The 25,555-nt window shown below is 43.2% G+C and overlaps 1 protein-coding gene across 2 annotated transcripts in view; it reads left to right on the top strand.

Annotated features, from left to right (window-relative positions):
* Positions 1 to 6,066, top strand: part of LOC133371453 (monoacylglycerol/Diacylglycerol O-acyltransferase-like) — a 32,404-nt gene extending 26,338 nt beyond the window's left edge. Inside the window, exons 5-7 of one of the 2 annotated variants that reach the window (XM_061598909.1) lie at positions 643 to 703; positions 1,751 to 1,914; positions 5,878 to 6,066. In XM_061598909.1, the coding sequence (XP_061454893.1) occupies positions 643 to 703; positions 1,751 to 1,914; positions 5,878 to 5,982 (330 nt within the window). In that variant the 3' untranslated portion in view covers positions 5,983 to 6,066. The remainder of the gene's footprint in view (positions 1 to 642; positions 704 to 1,750; positions 1,915 to 5,877) is intronic. The other variant, XM_061598919.1, reaches the window with a different exon arrangement.
* The last annotated feature ends 19,489 nt before the right edge of the window (positions 6,067 to 25,555 follow it).

The raw sequence follows: 25,555 nt of genomic DNA, 5'->3' as shown, positions 1-25,555 counted from the left end.
AATGACATTTTAAAAAGAAAAATGGCTCTTTTTATTTGCTGTCCAGTTTCTAAGGATCTGGGGCAATTTTGCAAAGTGTCTTCATTTGAGATATTTAAGCAGATATGAGAAAAATCAACTCATTTGAAATGTGGTGTTGGAGGAGAGCTTTGCTGATGCCATGGACTGCGAAAAAGACAAATAATTGGGTGTTAGAACAAATTAAACCAGAACTATCAGTAGAAGCTAAAATGATGAAACTGGGGTTATCATACTTTGGACACATAATGAGAAGACATGATTCACTAGAAAAGACAATAATGCTGGGGAAAACAGGAGGGAGTAGAAAAAGAGGAAGGCCAAACAAGAGATGGATTTATTCCATAAAGGAAGCCACAGACCTGACCTTATAAGATCTGAACAGGGTGGTTCATGACAGATGCTCTTGGAGGTCACTGATTCATAGGGTCGCCATAAGTAGTGACAACAACAACAAGCAGATATGTGAGGAATTTTCAGGCCAATTTATGAGGTCCTTGTGATCATAATGCCTGATGCTAAGCATTCTCTCTAGTATGTAACAAAAACAAATAAAGGCAGGAATGGTGGAATTAGCTAGTTTTCCAGTTCTCATCCTTAATTTTCTTTCTTGCTTTTTTTTAGCCCATCATCCCTATATTTACTCAAAACCTTCGTGAAGGATATAGGACAATTGGAAAGACAAGTGAGCTACATTTCCTATGTTCCTTGGTGAACCAAGAAATCTGATATCTGTCAATAAATATTTTAATAAAATACATTTTTTAAAAATAATGAACATCAATTTTCCACCAGCTGGTAGAGTTTATTCCATGCACAGTTATGCAAATCTGCAAAATCTGTGCTTCCTGGCACAGTATTGTGAGAATGTGCACTTGCTTAGTTTTCCATTAGATTTAGAAGAAATCTTCAAATGTAGTAGGTACCCCAACATGGAGGGAAACTGAGGGGGAGACAAACCATTTTCTGTAGTTTGTTGCACAACTTATGCCTCAGATTGGGCAGTGTATTGTCACCCCGTGTATGACTAGGAGGGGGGAGGGCAATGGTTCTTTTAGTATGATTCTAGGTAAGCAATAACATGATTGACACCAGTTGTGCTAATTAGTTTCTTTTATTCAGCTAAAAGACTAAGATACTACAGAGTGGATGAACAGATATAAGCACAGCATAAAATTTCTCACACATCTTGTCAGCAGTATCAGGGAGATCCCATTCCCACTTTGGATAGATCTCAGCTGTGCTGGGAGGCTATGTGGCCTGCCTCCACCACTTTCTGTCTCTCCTAGAGCTTGAGCTGTCTGTACCACAAGCACTCTGCTATGTCTGTCTTGTAATCTCATGGAAGAGCTGACCCCCTCCTTATAGTGGAATGAATCATGCATCATGAGCCTCAAAGGAGGCAATCATGATCTTATGCCTATCATCTAATACATGAGAGAATTCACAGCTTGCTGTCTACACAGCTCTTTACTATGGCACATTGGTGCAAGCCATTTCAGACCCCAAAATAGCCATAGATGAGGGCATTACAAGGGGGAAATTGAGTGACTCCACATATCTCAAAACAATAAAATCCCCCTTGATGATTCAGGTAGTAATGTGAAGAGCTAACTGCATACAATGCTCTTTACATATATTTAACTCTCCTTTCCTGGGATGGATGGATCACAATTGCTTAATTCAGAATGTTAATTAACTTCAAATTTAATGTTGGGTCACTTTCTTTCAGAATGTTATTTCATTTCATATGCAGGGCTGGGGAGATGGCTGTATGAGAAAACTCGACTTGTAATCCTTCCCATATATGGAGGGTTTCCAGTCAAATTTCGCACATATATTGGAGAACCCATCCCATATGATCCAACTATAACTGCCATGGAGCTTGCTGAAAGAGTAAGATAACCCTACATTTGGAATTAGAAAAGAAGAATCAATTTTCATATTAGTTTCTTTCGAAGAACATTGCTAACTTTTAAATTGTATTCTGCAGGCTGACTTCCCCATTCTGTAAGAACAAGATTGCGGCTCATTATATACTCTTTGTGCATTATGTTCATCACAGGGGCGACACTACCGGGGTGCGGAGGGTGCGAACCGCACCCAGGTGTCACCATGAGGGGGGTGACACCCAGAGCCGCCCTGCCCCGCGCCGTTGCCCAGTAAGGCTGCTCCAACTCCTCCTCGGAGGCGGGCGGGCGAGACCGGGAGCAGCGTCGGCGGGGCGAGGGAGGCGCGCTGGCGTTCCCAGGCCTTCTCCGGCTGGGTGCCCCTCTGGCACGCACCGGAGGTCCGCACCCCCCCCCGCACTCCCGCTAGTGACGCCGCTGGTTCATCATTCAGCTTTCCTTCTGTTTAATTTGTTGAGACTTATATGAACCAAAACTATGGGTTGTGTCTAATGCTGCACAAGGAGAGTTCTGCTCATGCAACAGAACTTCTGTTTACTCTCCTTTGTGCCCCCAGAATCTGCTCCTGAAGGTCCCCAGCCATGAGAGGACGTTCCATTGCCCACATGGAAGTCTGTTGTCTGAGTAGATCAGCATTGCTGGACACAACCCACTGTAACAGTGCCATGATTATTGCCTAATGGGCTCCCAACTCCAAATCTTCAAAGCATTTTAGATAGTTATTGCTTGCGCACCATCATAGTTTGAAATTAATTGCTGTTTTACACAAAGTAATGTCATACACAGATTCCATTTCTATGCTACTACTGTGTAATGTGTGACAAGTAAGACCATTGCTAGATCAGGCCAGTGGACCATCTAGTCCAGCATCCTGTTCTGACGATGTCCAACCAGATGTCTATGGGAAGCCTGCAAGCAGGACCTGAACACAAGAACACCCTCCCTTTCTTTGGTTTCCAACAGCTGGTATTCAGAAACATTATGCTTCTGACCATGGAGGCAGAGCATAGCCGTCATGGCTAGCAGCCATTGCTAGCCTTATCCTCCATGTATTTGTCTAATCCTCTTTTAAAGCCATCCAAATTGGTGGCCATGGAATGTCTGTGGGTTCTAATGTTATGAAAGATGAAGAAAAACCTTTCTGTATCCTCTTTCTCCATGCCATGCATAATTTTATATGCATGTATCATGTTACCTCTTACTCACCTTTTCTCTAAGCTAAAGAGTCCCAAATGCTGTAACCTCTCCACATAGGGTGGTTGTTCCATCTCCTTTATCATTTTGGTTGCCCTTTTCTGAACTTTTTCAATTCTACAATATATTTTTTGAGGTGAGGTGACCAAAACTGTACACATTATTCCAAATGCTGTCACACCATACATTGTATAATGACATTATGACATCTGTAGTGATATTTTCAATACCTTTCCTAATGATCCCTAGCATGGAATTTGCCTTTTTCACAGCTGCCGCACACTGGGTTGACATCTTCATTGAGTTACCCACTATGATCCCAAGGTCTTGTTCTTGGTTAGTCACCACCAGTTCAGACCCCATGAGCGTATATGTGAAATTAAGATTTGTTTTGCCATGAATTTGTTTACATTGAATTGCATTTGCCATTTCACTGCCCAGTGCCCATTCACTCAGTTTGGAGAGGTCTTTATGGAGCTATTCACAATCTCTTTTTGTTTGAACAATCTGAACAGTTTAGCATCATCAGCAAACTTGGCCACCTCACTGCTCACCCCTAACTAGATTGTTTATGAACAAACTAAAAAGGACAGATCCCAATACCTATCCTTGGAGGAATCCATTTTCTACATCCCTCCACTGGGAGAACTGTTGATTTATTCCTACTCTCTGCTTTCTGTTTCCTAGCCAGTTCCTGATCCACAAAAGGACCTCTCTTCTTATTCCATGACTGTTAAGCTTATTCAGGAGGCTTTGGTGAGGTATCTTGCTGAAAGCTTTTTCTAAAAAAAGTCCAAGTACACTATGTCAACTGAGTCACCTCTATTTATATGCTTGTTGACACTCTCAAAGAACTCTAATATGTTTCTGAGACAGGACTTACCATTGCAGAAGCCATGCTGGTTCTGCCTCAGTAAGGCTTGTTCTTCTGTATGTTTGGTTATTTTATCCTTAACAATGCTTTCCACAAGTTTTCCCAACACAGATGTTAAGCCAACTGACTTGTAATTTCCAGGATCCCCCCCGAATCCCTTTTAAAATATTGATATTACAATGGCCATTTTGCAGTCCTCGGGTATGGAGGTGGATCCAAGGGACAAGTTACATATTTTTGTTTTAAGGGATCAGCATTTTCACATTTGAGTTCTTGGAGAACTCTCAGTTGGATGCCATCTGGAACAGACAATTTGACAGTTTTTATTTTGTCTAATATGCCTAGAACTTAGTCTGTCTTTGCCACTATTTTCCTAACATGCAAAAGATGGTTCAGGCATAGGGATCTGCCCTATATTTACTGTTGTGAAGACAAATGCAAACTATTCATTCAGCTTCTCTGCAATCTCCTTATCCTGCTTAAGCACAGCTTTGACTCCCTTATCATCCAAGAGTCCAACTACCTCCCTAGATGGTCTCCTCACTCTCCTGTTACTAATGTTTGTTTTTTCAATCATTGGTCTTTATGTCTTTAGCAATGTGCTCCTCAAACTCTTTTTTAAGCATCCCTTATTGTCTGCTTGCATTTCTTTTGCCAAAGTTTGTTTCCCCCCCCTCATTTGGACAAGACTTCCTTTTTTTTGAAGAGAATATTCTTGTCTGGGTGCCACTTAGGATGAAGTCCAGGCTTGCCAACCCTCTAGTCAGTTCAATGACCAATTGTTCTAGGTCACCTAGGGTATCTAGAAACTTTACCTCTTTGTCATGACTGGAACACATGTGTAGCTAGTCTGTGTGAGGGTAGTTGAAGTCACTTATTACTACAACATTTCCTCTTTTAATCAAGGACACATTAGCATGTCATCAGTCCTAAATTACTCTTAGGGCCTAGTATCACCACCCACAACAATTCTGTGGAGGAGTCTGCGTTTTTGGGATTTGTAGCTTGTTTGACTCAATGCTCTCTATGACTTACAGAGTGACCACCACTTCCAGTACATTCTTCCTTGTCCTTCCAATAGAGTTTATATCCACAGATAACTGTGTTCCACTGGCTCTCTTCATTGGCCAGGTTTCTGCTATGCCTACTATATCAATGCACTTTAAGGCTAAGCATTCCAGTTCTTCCATCTTAGCTCAGTGGCTTCTGGCATTGCGTATAAACACTTGTATACAGTGTCATGTGACTCTCTTCAAGTGTCATGGCCATTTGTGTTTTGGCCCAAGGTGCTTTGGTCTCTCTGAATAACTATCTTGTTTCCCTACACTCACCGTACCAAGTTCTACCATTTGGCAGCATGGTGAAATAAATCCAAGAACATTTCTTACGTACATCTGCAGTTTTCCTTACATGGTTGGAATTTTGTACAGAGTAGCCCAAGGCCCATGAGTTTCACTGTTTCTCTGCCATTCTCATAGACTGCCCTTAGTAAACACAATTTCAGTAGGCTGAATACAGACATAGGTTAGCAGAACTTCAGTCGTGTGATGTTGCTTTCCTTGCTCTGGTTCCTTTTCCCCACCCCTGAAAAGCCACTCCCTGAGAGTTGCGGGACAAGTTAGACATCTCATGCAACACATCTATCGGATTTTCATTTGCAGCATTGTACTGCAGAATAAATTCACTTTGTTATCAGGGAAAGAAATTAACTACAGCACTTCTGTAACTGGGAAAAAATAGGATTCTGCCACTGGTTCTGACAGGGGCTTCTACATAGGATCTCTTTCCTTTATTGTTAGTGATATTAAAAACAGTGAATATCATTTTTTAAACAATATTGGTTCTAACACAATGCATTCCTTTTTTGTTTTGTTTTAACAGACAAAGGCTGCAATTGAAAATCTTCGGAATAGATACCAAAAAAGGCCAGGAAATATATTAAGAGCTCTTTCAGAACGATTTGATAAGCATTACAAAGCTAACTAGTCTATATAAAACATCTATACTTATATTTCCTGTTGTATGTGTGACCATATGTCTGTAGAAAGCAATTTCAATAATTATGTAATTAATTAAAGCTAAGTAAATATGTCTAGAATTGCACTGGATGGTATATTCCGTCTCTGGAAGGGTGGTGCATTCAGAAGGTCCCAGGATCAATCCCTGGCATTTCCAGGCAAGACCGAGCAAGTTCCCTGTCTGAAACCCTTGAGATACTGAGCTGAATCGACTGATGGTCTGAGAAAGTATAAGGCAGCTTCCTATCTGTTTAAAGTTACAAAAGTTATGAAATATGCAAAGAATACCCACCCATACCCATTGAGAACAATCTACCCATGCTTATCTGGATAATTCTCTGGACTGCTTAATTGCATCAACAGACATAATTATCTCCCCACTTCCCCTCCCTCCCATGCCAACTGACTGCATTATTCACCACTGCAGTAGTATGTATCTTTACATCTCCAGTATGTGTATATATAGTATTTCCAAGAAGCATGTGAGGTTGCTGAGAGTCAGTTCAGTCAAATTGCACATGCTTCAGAGTAGTGTCTGTGTGTGCTGGCATATTTGTGTTTTTTGGTAATTTGTTGTAAAATATCACAACTGTGGAATGTTGCAGTTAAAGAAACTGGAGGGGCTGCTCTTGTGCATGTCCCCCCACCACACACATGGTTTGTGAATATGGTATGATATATTTGCACCTTGGCTTTCTTCCTGGGTCTTATTTTATTATTTATTTATTTATTTATTTTATTAGATTTTTATACCGCCCGACTAGCATTAGCTCTCTGGGCGGTGTACAACAAAATATAAAAATACAAAAACATATCAAAATCTCATAATAAAATACAGCATAAACATATGTAAAAACAAGAAATCAGAAACAATTACAACAAAATTTAAAACTAAAACAAGTTATATATTAAAACGCCATAGCAAAGAGGAAGGTCTTAACCTGGCGCCGAAAGGACAACAATGTCGGCCCCATACGCACCTCTTCGGGGAGACTGTTCCACAATTCGGGGGCCACCACTGAGAAGGCCCTAGATCTTGTCACCACCCTCCGAGCCTCCCTATGAGACAGAACTCGGAGGAGGGCCTTCGATGTAGAGCGTAGTGTACAGGCAGGTTCATATCGGGAGATGCGTCTTCCCTCCCCCTTTTATCCTTGCACCAACCCTGTGAGGTAGGTTAGGCTAAGAGTTGGTTCAGTCAATCTGCACACGTTTATTTTAGCTACTACTATCTTTTATTAATGTTTAAATGTTGCTTAATAATTATATGAAAATAATGCCTTGTGAGGGCTGAAAGTTAGGTTAAAATATGTTAAATAAATACATATTTAATCAAGACTGTATATTAAAAATAACTTCATATTGGTAACATGTGTACATAAGCAGTAATTCTTGCCAATAGATTGCTGGGTGGTGGGTGGGAATGCAGGAGGCCCAATCCAAATAGAGTGTACCAGGCCCAGGAAATCCTGTTCATACCTCTGATGGTAACAAACAGCACAACTGCCAGGGGGCCAAAAGATAATCACCTAATGCTATTCTCTGAAACCAACTCTGGAGATAGGATCAGAACCACTGTAAAACAGTGACTCCACTACCCATCTCTCCAAGTCAGCTCAGAAGTATACCATGGTCAATGGTATCAAAAGCTGCTGGGGGATCAAGTAAGAATAACAGGCTCGCATTTATTTATTTATTATTTAATTTGTATCCCGCACTTCCTCCCAGCAGGAGCCCAGGGTGGCAAACAAAGCACTAAAAACACTTTAAAACATCATAAAAACAGATCTTAAAATACATTAAAACAAAACAGCATTACAAACATTTAAAAAAATGTCCTTCCAGTAAAGGTATTCTATCAGTTGTAATGAACCATGTTTGGGGGTTATGTTGGGAGTGGGAAGTAGGGAGGAGATTGCTTGGAGTTAGTGCTGTGCCAAACCTTTGCGTACTCTTTAATTTTGACCACTCAAAGGGAATAGAAGGTGATGTTGCTTCCAAAAAAGGGAAGGGGTAAGAACTACATTGTAAAATAAATTTCGGGAGATTGGACAGTGTGGTTGTGCTTACCTTAAGAACTGAATGATGTGGTTGAAGGCTCTTGTTATTTAGTTCATTCCCCCCCCCCATGATGTTGCGTGGCCACATGATCATTCCAGGAAGGGCTGGCTGGCTGGATTCTTTTCTGCAGAGCCCTGCACTACTGAAGTCAGCATAAAGCTTTTTTAAAAAATGCTTGAACTAAGTGAAAAAAGAACTACCTGATCCAGTTCCTAAAGTAAGAACACCACAACCCCTGGCCCCAACTCATGACATTTTTATCCAAACCTTCCTACTCCCTGTGAAACACGCAGAGAAAAAAAATACTTCTTTTGCAAGGAACAAAGCTTTTCACCTCCACCACAAAAAGCAAAGTTCTGCACAGCACTACCTGGGGCAGAGAATGTGAAGGTAAATGATTGGGGAAGTTGAGGAGCATGGAATGACAGTTGGCGGGGAGGTGGTGGTGGTAAATTGTAATTATGTCAGTTGATAATTGGAAGAGGAGGAAGAGGGAGAGCAAAGGAGATTAGCTATGTGGGCGGGAATTTAGGAGATTACTAACTGTATTCATGCCAGGATGTAGTTTACCTTGTTTTCATTGGTCCTCAAATAAACACTCTCTGCTCAGCAATTGCCAGTGAAACCCACGCTTTGAGAGCATGATCACCATCCTAAACAGTGCTGTTAGCACTGTTGTGACCAAGGAAATTAAGAGCAGCCCTACCTAGTAATTTCCTCAACAGATTTTGAATGGCATGAAAGCAGCCAGCTCTATTCTACTAGATATTTTAAACGAGTCGCTAAATACGCTTTGCTGATCAGCAGCAAATGGACAACCCAGACATAAAGATGTGCACGTTGGTTTGCTTATAAACTGCGGGTTGGGGTTCACTTTCAAGATGAAAAGGAGTGGAAGGCCAGGGAGGAACAGGAGCAAACCCAGCTCTTGCTTTAACCTTCCCCATCCTCTGCTGTTTTTAAGCCATTTCCACTCGGCACAACTCGCTTCCAGGTTTGGAGCTGGTGTAGGGAAAAATGGCTTCAGACCATGGGACATATGGAGATATGGTGGTGGTGATGGGGGCTGGGTTCTACTCCCATTCCCATGCACTCCATATTGTGTTTAAAATAAAACCCTCGCCCTTGTTGAAAGCCAGTTTTTCTGTCTTCATGGAATAAGCCCTTCAGAACAGGAATGACTGGTGGGAATATTTCTGGTGGCATGAGAAACTATTGCTTCTGTAGCCCCTGGCCGTATTCTTGCAGAGGACTGGTTGCTGCCAAATTAGTATAGCTGTCCCAAACTGGCATGCAAATCCTTAGAATCATAGGATGGGTTCTCCTTCCTGCCTGAAACCCCACTCTGTGACAACCCCAGATCCCTCTGGACCATCCAACCTGATCTGTAGCAATCTGTGGCTGTCTCAACTTGACCAAAGCCCAAATTCATTTGAGTAGGCCCAATATGACTGAGCCCTTGGCCGAATCTGGTGCAGAGCCCTGAAAACAGCCTTTCCCAATCTTTGGGCACCCAGATGTCATTGGACTGCAGCTCTCATCAGCTTAAGCTAGCATGGCTAATGGTCAAGAATAGAGTTGACAGGGCAGAAGCATCCCAAACCCTGAGATTTCAGGGGTGGGCCCTAGTGATGTCATGGGGGCGGGCCTGAATGATGTCACAGGGGTGGGCCTGAGTGATGTCATTAAGCATTATATATTAAACATCAACCTTGGACCATACAATTGAAACAAAAACATTTCTCTGATTGGAAATTAAGATAGAAATCTTAGTTAAAAGATGGAGCCTGGGTACGGAACATTTAATCTAGCCTACTTGCTTCTGGCAAGAAGGGTTTAAGTACCCTCAGGCCAGCCCTGTAGGAAGAAAGGAGCCTAGTGTCGTGGAGACGTTAGATAGGAGCACTCGGGAGTAAAGATGGATGCCCCCGAAGAGCTGCAATTCTAAACACACTTACTAAGGGATTAAGCCCCATAGAACTCCATAGGACTTACTTCTCAGTAGTTATAGTTTGGATTGTGCTGTTGGCAAAGCTTGCCTAGGGATCCTCTGCAAAGATATCCATATCCAAGCAGGGTTGGCAACCCCCTGCTTGGAATATGTTTTAACATGCCTGCACCAAACTTCTTTACAGATTTGACCTTTCACTTCAGAAAAAGGTCTGAGAAATGAGTAAGAATAAGAAGATTGTCTACCCTTTTCTGTCTACCCTGTGGGCTGCTATAAACTCACTTTGACAGCCAATCCAATTCCAGTGAGTAATAACTCACAGAGAGAAAACACATGGTTTGGTCTACCTTCACAAGCAACAGTTTGGGAACAAAAACAACTGCAGTCTCACTTCCCAGTATGTGAATTCTCTTTTACCTCTATTGGGCAAGAAACCAACCATCATGCAAACAACAAGGTGCATCATCAGTGAGTTTAAGGGGTTGAGTTGAGCGCATGGAACCACTGTTGTTGCTTCTATGGATGTAAGGGAGTGAGGTTAAAGGTAAATGAAATGCAAATAGAAATAGAAAAAGAAAAGACGAGTGTCAGTTTCCTAAATGCAATACCATACCAACCACAACAAGATACCACAAGGCAGAAAATTCAGCATCCCACAGCATCTTATAACCAGTCAGGATTCCTAACCAAAAACTAGAACTAAAAAACTCCTGGCAGGCAGTCAGCCAAGGTCACAACCTGACCCGGGGGCTGCAGTTAGCGCAGAATGCTGTGGCACGATTGCTGACATGAGTGAGACCCTATCAGCACATAATACCTCTGCTCTGAAATCTGCACTGGTTGCTGAATTGCTACCAGGCCAAGTTCAAGGTGTGCTTTTCATGTTACGGGTGCCACACAGTACTTGTTCTGTTCTTGTAAGAAATCAGTCCTTTAATGTGGCAGCACCTATGCTTTGGAACTCTCTGCCTATTGACATTAGGCAGATGCCTTCATTGTACTCTTCTCAGCACCTGCTAAAAGCACTTTTGTTTAGGCAAGCCTATCCAGGCATGTAGAAGCTACAGTGGGGCCCCACTCATACAGCAAGTTACGTTCCAGACCCCTGCTGAAAAGCGAAACCAGCCGAAAAGCGGAACTCCATCAATAAAATGGCGCCTGAAAAAATAAAATGGTGCCCAACGCCTGAAAAACGCTGTAAAAACGGAACAAGCACCGTATGAGTGGGGCCTTACTCTAATTGAAAACCACCGTATTACTGGAATGCCGAAAAGCGGGGCCCTACTGTATTGTGTTTTAAAATCTGTTTTTAACTCATTGTTGGTTTTATTATTTTCAGTGTTTTTAAGTACCTGTCTTTCAGTGTTTTTGCCAATAATTTCACTGTTTTAATTCCTTCTGTAAACAGCTTTGAGATTTTTTACAATAAAGCGGTATATAAATGTTGTAAATAAAATACATAAATAAATTTTGGAGTCACTGTGGCCCTTGGGTTTCTTTCCACTTTTAGGAACAAAGGAATCTGGCTTAGGCCATTTAGTAGCTCAGTAGTGATGACATGGACTAGCATTGGCTTTCCAGGATTCCAGGCAGCAGTCTTTTCCAGAAATTGAATTTTGGTCCTTTGCATACAAAGCATATGCCCTGTTTAAAAAAGTATTTTTTAAGATTGTTCTTTTCAGTTCACTAATGAATGTACATCATACCTAGGGCAGATCCACACCATTCATTTAAAGCACATTCAACACACATTTGAAGCACATGAATCACACCACAGAATCATGGGAACTGTAGTTTTGTTAAGGGTGGTGGGAACTATAACTGTGAGGGGGAAACTACACTTCCTAGGATTCTTTAGGGTAAGTCATGTGTTTTAAATGCGAGTTGGATGTGCTTTAAATGTATTGTGTAGATCTACAGTACTTAAAAAACTTTGCCTGCACATAAATCTTTTTAATTAATTATTTAAAATGGAAATGAGCTATGAAGTGTACTGGGTGACCATGAGCTACTCACCATCTCTCAGCCTAATCTGCCCCTCTGGATGAAAACAACAGAGGGGAACCATGACCACTGCAAGGAAAAAGGGCACACTTAAAGTGGCAAATGTTTCATTCCTGGGCAAGGTCCTTGAACGAGTGGTAGCAGACCAGCTCCAGACATTCCTGGATGAGACCGATTATCTGAATCCATTTCAGTTGGGTTTGAGGCCTGGTTTTGGCACGGAAACAGCCTTGGTCGGCCTGTATGATGACCTTTGTAGGGAGAGGGGGGGAGTGTGACTCTGTTGATTCTCCTTGATCTCTCAGCTGCTTTCAATACCATCAGCCATGGTATCCTTCTGGGAAGACTGGCTGAGTTGGGAGTGGGAGGGACTGCATGGTGGTGGTTCCACTCCTACTTGGTGGGTTGGCTCCAGAAGATGGTGCTTGGGGAACATTGCTTGGCCCCCTGGACTCTCCAGTATGGGGTTCTGCAGGGGTCAGTTCTGTCCCCCATGCTGTTCAACATCTACATGAAAGTGTTGGGTGAGGTCATCCGGTGCTTTGGAGTGTGTAGCCATCTGTATGCTGATGACACGCAGCTCTATTTCTCCTTTTCATCTTCTCCAGGTGAGGCTGTCAATGTGCTGAACCAGTGCCTGGCTGCGACAATTGAATGGATGAGGGCTACTGGATGTAAGCACTTCTAAATTCTGAGCAAGCACCTTTCAGATTACTGTGCAATATACCTGGTGTAGAAATGTTTAATATGGTTTGAACAAAACAAGCAATATGAGGGATCAAAAAATATATCAATAAAAGGCTAGACTGTTCAGGAGTTCACCAGAAATAGTAATTAGCACTGCCAGAAAAGAAAAGAAAGCATGGAGGAAGTAGATGTGGAAAGGGGAGTAACAGAACGTGACAATTGATCCACTCACCCCAAAATATTCAAATAAATTGTCTGCGACCCCAAGTGGAGCAATCTGGAGCCTGATTTTCCCCAACTTCATAGATTATCTCTATATTAAGTACACCCAAATTATAGGGGGAAAGCATTGAGACTGGTGATGTTTGGTATCGTGTGCACTTCACAAATTAAATGGGAATGCAAACAGGTGCAAACACATAGTAAATTCCAGTGTGGACAAGCCCTATATAAATTAGGAGCTCTTTTTGCTGATATAATTTCACTTCATCTATCAAAGCTTAACTTAAAAACTCTCTCTCAGGTACATTAATACATTCTGTAACTTTCCTCTCACACAGAAACACTGAAAAGACTATATGAATATCTTTGATTGCCAGTGGTTGCTATATATGGTGGACTTTCTGTCAAATGGTGCAACTACTTGGGACAGCCCATTCCATATGATCCAAATAAAACTGTTGAAGAGGTGGCTGAGAAGGTAATGAGATTTTTATTTGAGAGTGCAAATCCCAGTCATTCTTGATATGACTTGGCAAGCTGGGGAAAAAAATGGACTGCCTTCAAGTCGATCCCGGGTTTTCATGGTAAGCGGTATTCAGAGGGGGTTTACCATTGCCTTCCTCTGAGGCTAGTCCTCACCAGCTGGCGAGGGCCTGCTCAGCTTGCCATAGCTACACAAGCCAGCCCTTTCCTTGTCCGCAACTGCCAGCTGGGGGCAACTTGGGCTCCTTGAGACTATGCAGCTTGCCCACAGCTGCACAGGTGGCAGGGCACGTAACCCCTGAACCACTCACTGTGGGGGTGATCTTTAGCTGGCCCTTGACACCCAGGAGACACGAACGGGGATTTGAACTCGCAGACTCTGGACTCCCAGCCAGGCTCTCCTCCCCACTGTGCCTGTAAAATAATGACATTTTCCAAAGTTTAATTATCAGGATGAACAAAACAATTATTTTAAAGTACTTTGTTCATTTCGCTTTCACTTTGATGAGGATGAAGGTAGATGTCATATCTTATGTAGTACAGAATATCCTGTCAGACACCAGGTTGCAAAAATTATTCACTACACACTGAATATGTAGCATCAATTAATTATTTCAGCCCTGCCCCAGTATATAAAATACAGTCCAGGTAAAGTTAAAAGATTTTGCTGGGTTTAACGCTGTGGCTGAAATCGACACAATTAAAAGTAATTAATTTGGCTGACCCACTTCTGCACACATAATTCTGACCCATATTTTGTTAGTAGTTTATACTAGGATAAACCTATAATAATGATAAAAACAACAGACTAAAATTGTTCTTCTTAGAAATACTACAGTCCTTCTTATGCAAAAAGGAGGTTGGGCAAGAATGAAAGCATAAATAAGGAAATGTTTCGGCCACATCCACACCAGGCATTTACTCCACTATTATTCCATTTTAAACAGTCATGGCTTTCCCCAAACAATCCTGGGAAGTACAGTTTGTGAAGTGTGCTGAGAGTTGTTAGTAGGGTCCTATTCCCCTGACAGAGCTCCAATGGCCAGAGTGGTTTAACAGTCAGCACCTCTTCGCAGACAATTCTGGGAACTGGAGCTCTGTGAGGGGAATAACAGTCTCCTAACAACCTTCAGCACCTTTCAAAAACTACAGTTTTAAGGATTCTTTGGAGAAAACCATTCCATTTAAAGTGAAATAAATGTCTGGTGTGGATGTAGCTGAAGCCTACATGGAACTTTCCGATATAGTTCCACTCTCAATATCAGCTATATGTTTCATCCTGAGTACTTCAGGTAAAAGGAAGAACACGCACATGCCATTACTACAGGCACTACAAATAGAAAGTCAATTGGGATATTATTATTATTATCATTTATTTAATTTGTATCCCCCCCTTCCTCCCAGCAGGAGCCCAGGGCGGCAAAGAAAGTGCTAAAAACATATTCAATTCCCACCTGAACTGCAATGAAACTATCAATAATAGTAAAATACAGAATGCCCTAATTATCGTTAAATGGATGCAATTTTTACACAAGACTGGTGGTTTCCCAAGAACTACCAAGAACTTGGGCATGCCCAATGGATTTCCCTAACCAGTGTTGAAGTGTGAGATAGGTTTATGTGGCTGTTGTGTCGTTTTCAAATTTATTACCCACCCTTCACCAGCAGGCACAGCAGAGAAGGTTACAACAATTTAGAGTTCAGTATTAAAACAGTTAAAACAAATTACAGTGATTGTTTCATCTTACTGGTGTAGCCTTACATGTATTATAGTAAGATTTCAACTGTCAGTTCCATTTGGCTTCTGCTAGAGTATATGTATTGTATGTACTGCCTTGAAGTCGATTCTGACTTATGGCGACTCTATGAAGAGGGTTTTCATGAGGCTGAGAGGCAGTGACTGGCCTAAGGTTACCCAGTGAGCTTCATGGCTATGTGGGGATTCAAACCCTGGTCTCCCAGGTCGTAGTCCAACACCTTAACTTGAGATTGGGGTGAATGTCCGCATTTTCAGATTTCTTACCGAATTCTGTCAGAATCTGCAAATCCCGTATGTCTTTGGATCAGGTTTCACTCCATGCTAATGCTTGCGACTGTCAGTGACACCAGCTTTTTAAAAAAACAAATCCGCTTTGCTCTGAAGTACTGCAATGTGTATTCCTTTGAAGTTCTGTCTCAATTAAGTGATAACACTCACCAGTAAAATCCATTAACTTTCATTCCTCTCAGGTAGGTTGCTGCAGCCTTTCTTTGACTGCTTTCTTCTAAGAGTTCTTAGCTCCTCCAGCCTGCTTGACTGAGTAAGTTTGTTTTTTTGTGAGGAGGGCATAAGCAGAAGAAGCTACTTAGCTAAACCTACTATCTGCACACATGGATGTTTTAATGATGAAAGAGGGAATGAGCCTCTCTCTCTCTCTCTAGCTGTGATTCTGTCTGTGGCTGCTTAATGGGGGTGGGGGCTTCACAGTCATTGGCCAGCACAGCAGTAACCTGAGGCAATAGGCAGAATTAACAGTCAAAGATTTGCCTAATTTAAATTTAAATAGAAAACCCAAGAGACCATTGGTAGAAAGATCGCCAACAGCTTTAGCAATTTCATTAGCTATTACAAGCAGATCAGAAATAGTAAAAAAATAATAATGGGGGGGGAATGTTGCAGATCTGCACCACAAGCCAGTTGTGAAAACCAAAACACGGACCAGAACCAAAGAGCGAACCCCATCCCTAGCTTCGGCACAAGGAATGCTAGCATATTTTTGCAAAAACACTGCTCACAGAAGAGAAGGATCTTTCCTGTCCTCCAAGGAGGATAGGGGATTAAAGGAGCGGCTGTCTTCTTTCCCCATCAGCACTCCTTTTACTGGAAATGTAGGGGTACTTGCCAGGTGGGAAAGAAGCGCTTGCTATGGGAAAGCAGGTGATGGAAACTATGGAACCTAGGCTACAGTATATTGTTCACACATGCCTATGCACTCATTTGCACAACATACCCTGTAAGTTAATGAGAACAGAACTGGTGGACATCTCATATAGGTCATTTACAAAATGGGAATGTATAACACTCTGTCAGTGCAGAAAGTTATTTAAATTAACTGAGGCTGTTGAATGCTCTCCTCACCTTCTTATGTGCAGAATTTCCCTCCTGCCAATATTTCCTGTCCATGAAGTGCATGGGAGAGTTCTACACACATGGAGGGAAAGGACTACATCAAACCTGTGTTATTTTAAAAATCAACAATACTGTTTTAGGGTTGAAAACCAAGCATGTCTTCTTACCCACTTTTTGTTCTAGCTCTGGTGCTTTAAAAAGCGAGATTAAAATGTATGTCATGCATTAGCTTATTATTTAAATGAAATGTGCCTTTTGTTCTCTTAATAGACAATGATTGCTGTGCAAACTTTAATAGATAAACACCAAAACCAACCAGCAAGCCTAGGAAGAGCTCTTTTGGAACGATTTCATAACTACAGGAAGAATGACTAATTACACTGAATACACTGTACAATACATTCTGCAGCCTTATTGCAATGCCTGTTCCGATTTCTGTTCACTTCCTGCATTGCTGCTATTGTGATAGTTTGCATTTAATTAGTTCAAATGGCAACATTTTCATATTGATGTATTTTCTGCTACTGATAACTCAGTGGTTTGGATTAGTGAAAGGTTGTTAACCGAGGATGCAGTCCTTTGGTTCCTGGGAGAGTATCCCAGTAGCCATAGAAATCTTTTTGGATCTTCCCCTCTGATGGCAGAGACAGAGGTCTGCCCTTAGAGAGGGTGATCTGATGTTGCCATTCTCACTGCCACATACCCTCCGCAGGGGTAAGGGACCCATTAAGATGGTCCGCCCCAGACGCCTGATGGAGCTAAAAGGATTCCTGAATGCGCTGGGAGATGTGGAGCCGTCAGAAAGTCGCCCAGTCGAAACCCTGGTGACGGAGTGGAATAGGGAGATCACCAGGGCAATAGACTGGGTGGCTCCAAAACGTCCTCTCCCACTGAATAGAACTCAGATTGCACCCTGGTATACACCACGCTTACGGGGCCTGAGGCAGGAGGTGAGACGACTAGAGCACCGGTGGCGGAAATCTCGTTCTGACGGCGACCGGACACTTGTTAGAGCAGCAATAGCTGCCTATCAAGTGGCAACGAAGGCAACGAAGAGAGAATTCTTTGCTGCCTCCATTGTGTCTGCAGAGTGTTGTCCCAGGAGGTTGTTCCAAGTGGTCCGAAGCCTGGTCGGTCCGGTTGCACAGGAACCCTTGGAACATTCTAAAGCCTCCTGTGACAAATTTGCCAAGCACTTTGCTGATAAAATCGAGCGCCTGAAAAGCACGATTCCGTACGCCGTGGACACAGGTAGTGGGCCAGAGCTGGCCAATTGCATTCCGGTCCAGTGGGATCAGTTTCAGCCCCTTCCCTCTGAGGAAGTGGACAAGGTGCTCTCTAATGTGAGGCCAACCACGTGCTTGCTTGACCCTTGCCCTACATGGCTCATTGTGAGCTGTAAAGAGAAATTGAGCGAAGGGATCAAGGCAGTGGTGAATGCTTCCTTGGAAGAGGGTGCAATGCCATTAGCCCTCAAGGAGGCAATAATAAAGCCCATTCTGAAAAAGTCCTCCTTGGATCCCCAAGAGTTGAACAACTTTCGCCCAATTTCCAATTTACCATTCTTGGGCAAGGTGATCGAGCGAGTGGTGGCTACTCAGTTACAGACACACTTGGATGAAGCAGATTATTTGGATCCATTCCAGTCGGGCTTCAGGACTGGACATGGAACTGAAACAGCCTTGGTCGCTCTGGTGGATGATTTGAGGAGGGCATTGGACAGAGGTGAACACACATTCCTCGTCCTCCTGGACCTCTCAGCGGCTTTTGATACCATTGACCATGGTATCCTCCTGGATCGCCTGAGGGGAATGGGAATAGGAGGCACTGTTTTTCAGTGGTTCCATTCCTATCTCTCTGATAGGCACCAGCGGGTGGCATTGGGAGCTGAGGCTTCAGACCCTTGGCCTCTCAATTGTGGTGTGCCACAGGGTTCTACCCTCTCTCCCATGCTATTCAACATCTATATAAAGCCGCTGGGGGGCATCATCAGGTGATTTGGGCTGCAGTGCCACCAATATGCGGATGACACTCAGCTCTATCTCTCATTTAAGTCCTCACCAGAGATGGCTGTGGTTACCATTTCCAAGTGCCTGGAGGCCGTAAGTGAATGGATGGGAGGAAACAGGCTGAAGCTGAACCCCGACAAGACCGAGGTACTGCTTGTGGGAGATAGGAGGAAGTTGGGTGATTTTGACCTGGTGTTGAATGGGGTAAGATTGCCCCTGAAGGACCAGGTTCGCAGCCTCGTTGTTGTTCTTGATTCCCAGCTGTCCATGGAGGCTCAGGTCGTGGCAGTGAGCCGGGCAGCTTGGTATCAATTACATTTGATACAAAGGCTGCGACCCTACCTCCCTGTCCATCTGCTCCCACGGGTGGTACATGCCCTGGTCTCCTCTCGCTTAGACTATTGTAATGCGCTCTACGTGGGGCTACCCTTGAAGACAGTCCGGAAATTACAGCTGGTACAGAACGCGGTGGCACATCTGATCAAGAACAGCCGCCGCCGAGACCATATCACTCCAGTACTTAAAGATCTGCACTGGCTACCAGTTGTTTACCGGGCCCAATTCAAGGTGTTGGTTTTAACCTTTAAAGCCCTACACGGTTTTGGTCCAGTTTATCTAAAGGAACGCCTTCAGCATCACCAGATAGGCCGCCAAACGAGATCAGCCTCCCAAGACCTTCTCTCGGTCCCACCAGTCAAAACAGCTAAGCTGGTGCGGACCAGAGAGAGGGCATTTTCAATTGTGGCCCCCGCCCTCTGGAACTCTCTGCCTTATGATCTCTGCCATGCCCCCTCCCTGACAGGCTTCCGCCAAGAACTGAAAACATGTTTTTTTAGGCAGGCATTCGAGACCTCTGTCTAATTTAGTTTAAATTTTTGTATGATGGGGGTAGGTTTGGATTGAGTATACTTATTGTTGTTTTGTATTATATGTTGTATTTTACTCTATGTTATATTTTAGTCTATGTACGCCGCCTAGAGTGGCCGTTAATTCGGCCAGATAGGCGGCCTAGAAATAAATTTTTATTATTATTATTATTCTCCTACCTGCATCTTTGAGAGGCCCACAGTCAGTGCTTCTCTGATGTCAGAATGACAGTGTCAGGGAACATCAAAAGGAGGTGTGGCAGAAGTGTGCCAGGACAGGCTGTGATCATAATTTGGATCATATTCACAGGATCCAAAGCCTTCCTGTTCCCATGACACGCCATGTAGCTGGTGTAGTTTGTTTCCTTCCCATTTGAAGCAATGGGTGGGGAAATGTTTTAGAAAGGCAAAAGGGCAGTAAAAGGCCAAATTAAAAAGGGGGAAAGTTGTGTCCCTTCAACACCTTCCACCCTGCCAACGCAAGCAGATGGGGCATAGGAAAAGGCAGTTCCTCTGCTTCTGTTTCTCCCTTTCCCATAGGATTGCTCTTACCATGTGGATTTTTTTTAATGATTGTGCTTATTTATAAAAGGAAAGTTTTAATAGGGAATTTTAAATTGTAATGTTACTTTGTTTATGTGGATATAAATATTATATTATGAAGTGTTGGTGCTGAGTACCATGTTTCTGTTCTGTCTATGATGGTGATTTGTTTACTGTTCTTGTAAATGACTTTGTAATTTGGAAGAGAGGCATAAAGATGATGACGATGATGATATTTGCTGAAAATATGGTCAACATTGTTGGATATTGTCACCATCAACTATTTCTGTCAATAGTTCTAAAAAAATTATAAAGTGCACTTGCCATATTTTCCCTAAGAATTACTCATTTCACCAGCAATTATCTTTTCATGGATGGAGTTCTTGTCTTGAAGTATATGGGGATATAATAAACAAAAGACTAATTTTTTACTAATTTCATTCAGAACTTAGTCTCATTTCTCTCTAGGGTGGTTAAATGCAATCCCAAATCATGGTGAGGCATTATATGTCTGACTTGTGGAGCTCATGTACTTTCACTGTCTCCTCCCAACAGTTCCCTTCCTTGTTTTTGGCCTTGAGTCAAGCCACCATAATTAGCCATTTTATCCTGCAATGCTCTAGCCACGACTACTCACATAAATGTGGTTTATAATTCTGTCTGAACTTTCCCTCTCTTTCTCTCATTTCCTTTCTAATTTTTCTTTTTTGTTGTTTGTTCTTATAATTTTAGATTTGGTAGAAGGAAGGAGATAAATAGGAATTGCCATCTCTGTGCTGCAGAAAGTTAATGGGGTGCTTTATTTTATTGTTTTTTGGAAAAACAAGACAATGCCATAATAAATGATTCATCAAAAATGGTTGCCACAGAAGACAGTTGCTTAGGATGGGGTGTACTAAATGTTGCACCAGCAAACTGAGATTCAGCATGGGACATCATGTAAAAGCACCATGTGCTGAATATGTAGTCACTTATTAATTCAATTGGAAGCACTTCTTGATAATATCTAAAGGGATACTTTCATAGCTGAAAGGAGGTATGCATATTTCCAGTGTAGGAATGGCATCTGATGAGCAGCACATTTCTCATAACATTATTTATAATAATTATTATTTATTAAACGTATATCCTGCCCTTCCTCCCAGTAAGAGCCCAGGGCAGCAAACAATAACACTATAAAAATCATAAAAACAAGCATTAACATATATTAAAACAAAACATCTTTTAAAACGTAAACAAAAATCTGTAAAAACATCTTTTTTAAAAAAAAAAGCTTTAAAAACATATTAAAAAGCAATTCCAACACATACGCAGACTGGGATAAGGTCTCAATTTAAAAGACTTGTTGAAAGAGGAAGGTCTTCAGTAGGTGCCGAAAAGGTAACAGAGATGCCGTCTGTCTAATATTTAAGGGAAGGAAATTCCAAAGGGTAGGCACCACTACACTCAAGGTCCGCTTCCTATGTTGTGTGGAAACGACCTCCTGATAAGATGGTATCTGGAGGAGGCCCTCACCTGCAGAGCGCAGTGATTGACTGGGTATATAAGGGGTAAGATATATAACATCTGAACCCACTCTCATTTAACTAGTGGGGGGGATCCACTCAAGAATGATTTATGGTACATCTCCTTTTGCTTTATCATGTTTTACATTGCTTTTCCCATGTATATTACGGGAGAAAGGAACCCAATAACATTTGTGAATTTCTTGGTTTGCAACAGATGCAACTTGAACAAGTTTCAGCCTGTGTTGAAGATGGTGGGGTTAGAATTAGCTAACATGCTTGCTATAATTGCTGCTACTGCTGCTTCACTCCTATAGGACTTGCACAAATGAATTTTCTAGAAACTCATATTCAGTGGTTAAGAGTGTTGGACTATGACCTGGGAGACCAGGGTTCGAATCCCCACATAGCCATGAAGCTCACTGGGTGACCTTGGGCCAGTCACTGCCTCTCAGCCTCAGAGGAAGGCAATGGTAAAACCACCTCTGAATACCACTTACCATGAAAACCCTATTCATAGGGTCACCATAAGTCGAGATCGACTTGAAGGCAGTCCATTTCATTTTCATTCCATGTTTTTCTCAAGTGTACTAGAGATTTTAAAAAGCTGTAATTTCTGTTCTTGCCCTACTCCCCCCTTTAACCTATGAATAATATACCTATACATAAATTCATGGATAAGGGTATCAAAGGCTATTGATTAGCAATGATGGCTATGCTCTGCCTCCACAGCCAGGGCCAGTATGCTTCTGAATAACAGTTGCTGGGAACTGCAGGATGGGAAAGTGCTCTTGTGCTCAGTTCTTGCTTATGGGTTTCCCACAGGCATCTGACTGGCCACCGTGAGAACAGGATACTGGGCTAGATGGGCCATTGGCCTGATCTAGCAGGCTCTTACCACCTCTATGCTTATGTTCTTACCAGCTCTGTGATTCTGTTGGATTATAAATTGGAGTACTGACAATGTGAAGTGTTCGTACACTTGGTATTCATTCTATTGATATGTCATAGTAAATAGTTATGGCAGATTATATGTCATCTGGCATTAATAAACACCAGCATTGTTACAAGTCTAAGAAGAAAAATAGATACTATTTTATGGTTTATACCAGTGGTTCCCAACCTGGGGGCCAGGACCCCCAGGGGGGCGTGAAGTAATCCAGAGGGGGCCGTGAACAGTAAATAAATGAATTATTTATTATTATTTTTTTAAAAAGTCTTCACTCCCTCAACACTGTACGCTTCCCACTGGCGCTGCAGATGACACCTCCCTCTTGCTCCAAACGAGAGGGGAGGCCTTTTGCTGAAGCGCCAGAGCATCTTTCAGGCACACTAAGGGCAGGCATCTGCCTATAAAATACATGGCAGATGCCAAAGGAGGCTGAGGGTGGGGCTACCAGGAAGAAGAGGGGATTACTATCACTGATTCCTGTCTCCTTGCACTGCCGCTACTGGCAACACCCTTACTTAGAATGAGAGGAGAGAGCTTTTTGTGAAGCAAAAAAGAAGAAAGGCTGCAAAGAAAGGCTGCTTTCCCCCTTCCTTCCTGGCAGCCAGCCTGCCTCCCTGGGGGGAGGGGGCCATGATTTTTTTTCAGCTTGTAAAGGGGGTCCCGTGTTCATAAAGGTTGGGAACCACTGGTTTATACTGTTGTATAATTGAATAAGGAAAAAAAAGAAAAATTAGTGATCAGGAATGTCACAGTTTGTAATAATGAACTGCAGCCTCCATGGTAGAGTTCCTATTATCTGCTCTGGCTGTTGTATCAACTGCACCCTTACCTGGATGTGGTTAGCATGGCCACTGTGACTCATTCTCTAGTAACCAGGGCTGGCCCCAGGCATGCTGGGGCCCTTGGGTACCAGCCTGCCCTGGGCCCCTCCGCTCCCCCTCCGCGATCTGTGGAACTTAAGCATCTGTGGACCGCAAGACAGGAGCTTCCGCGCCACCCGCCATCCCCCCGCTATCCCCATGCTTCACCTACCTTTCTGTTGTTTTTTGCGGTGCACGCAGGTTTGCGATCAATCAAGATGGCAGCCGAGGTTTCCCTAAAGGGCTGAAGCCTCTGCCGCCATCTTTGTTGATGGCAGCAACACACGCATGTAGCATGCATGCGTGCCATTAGCCAAGATGGCAGCAGAGGCTTCAGCCCCTTAAGGAAACCTCAGCCGCCATCTGATGGCAAATCTGCATGCCACAAAAAACAATGGAAAGGTAGGTAAAGCGGGGGGGATAGTGGGGGGATGGCGGTCTGCGGATGCTTCCGCTGATCGCGGAAGGAGAGCAGAGGGCCCCCTGTAGCTCCAGGGGCCCTTGGGCCAGTCCCCCACCTGGCCGCCCTTTAGAAGTGGCCCTGCTAGTAACCCCACATTTAGACTACTGTATATTTTGCCCCAGGTGCAAGAGGAATTAGCGCAGGGAGAGGAGTCAGATGAGGACAAGGTCCCTAGGAGCGTTGAAGGAAGAGGGAGTGCAGCCAGCCTGCAGACTCCTTCGGCCAGCCCCCTCATCAAGGCAGTTCCTGCTCTGCCTGCGAGCCCCCCGCCTGAGCTGTTGGGAAGTGACCCCTCGCGCACGCCAACCACACCCCCACAGGAATCCCCACCTGGCACTTCAAACACTTCTCCACCAAACAGCTTCCCACTCCCTGAAGCTGAGCCGTCACCTAGCGAGCCCCGCTGTTAGGTGTGTCATCGGAGGCTCGCCCCCCCATCCTACGCGAGACAGCGTGAGAAAAGAGACCTTGAGAGGGTGGAACTTCGGAGGAGCCATCATTTACGAACAAAGACCTTCCCTACTTAAGCAGGTGCCCACCCACGCTCTAGTGCTGATTCTCCCCACACGCTGCAGAGACTGATTAGGTAGTTTAGCTAGTGAAAGTAGTGAGCTACAGTAGACAGGTTTATGAAGTGCACTGCTTTGGATTCAAGCATCACCCTAATAAAAGGAGAATTAAACCAAGTCCCGCTTCCGTCTCGGGCTCTGGGCAGGACACTGTAATGTGATCTGTGAGGAGCTTCCCTTATGAGCAGTCACAACCTTGAGACCAGGTTGCAACTGGTATAGATTTCCAAGGGCCGGGTAGCACATGTGGATACATATCACACCAATTACGAGGGACCTTCACTGGTGGTTTATTGGCCACTGAACCAGTGTCAAGTTCTTGTTCCTTACATATCAAGCTTTTAACTCCTCTTGACCAGGATACCTGAATGGTAACCTTCCCCTCTATTATCTGATAAGGGCATTAAGATAAACAAATGTGACCAAGATAACCTGATTATCAGCTTGTAGTAAGGTGGAGGCTGACTTTTTCTCTGGTAGTACTGGGGTTATGGAATGCAGTCCTGCTGAAATACAAAAGACCTCATCTGTATTGCATTCCACTAGCTTGACACAGGCATTTCCTTGATCTCTTGGCATGAGCTTTCTGTTTTAATGGGATTGTTTTATTATATATTTTAATTATGTTTTTATGTTATGTTTTAATGCCTGGGTAATTGGTTTTTATAGTTTGGAAACTGCTTAGAAGACTATTATGGCATCAAGTAAATAAACAGTAATAAATAGATGCAGTTGCGTTTGAAAAGGACCTCCAACCATATTGACTGTGGCTATCAAAATATGTAAATCTATTAACATTTCTATATTACACGACTTTTAAATGGATTTAGAGCCACTCAGTCCCACATGTTTTACATTAGCTCTGAACATGCAACAGAATGAAAACCAGAATTATTACTGGACATCTCTCCCAGCCACACTCTGATTGAAAATGAGTGGAGTATAGATGGTTCTTGTCATGAACTGCTGCTAGTTCACACCAGGACTCAATTCCCAAGCCCAGGGCAATTGATCCTATCCAGGCACAGCCTGTGCCTCCCTTACCAGGGCTGAGTAAACCAACAACAACCCTGAAAGGTAGGTAGACTGCTACCACCCTTTAAACCTGGTCACCCACTCTGGGCCAAGTGGAAACCCAAAGTGCCAGAAACAGACCTGCCAAGGATTCCAAAACACAAGAGCCCGGAACAGTAGCAGAAGTAATTAAATTCTTGATGATTAATGAACTGCCTTTTTGTGGACCTTACGATATCCAAG

Source organism: Rhineura floridana, chromosome 1 (assembly GCF_030035675.1).
Source record: "Rhineura floridana isolate rRhiFlo1 chromosome 1, rRhiFlo1.hap2, whole genome shotgun sequence".
Taxonomy (NCBI): Eukaryota; Metazoa; Chordata; class Lepidosauria; order Squamata; family Rhineuridae; genus Rhineura; species Rhineura floridana.
The sequence above is the reverse complement of the archived record's forward strand: the minus strand, read 5'-3'. Positions and strand labels throughout refer to the sequence as shown.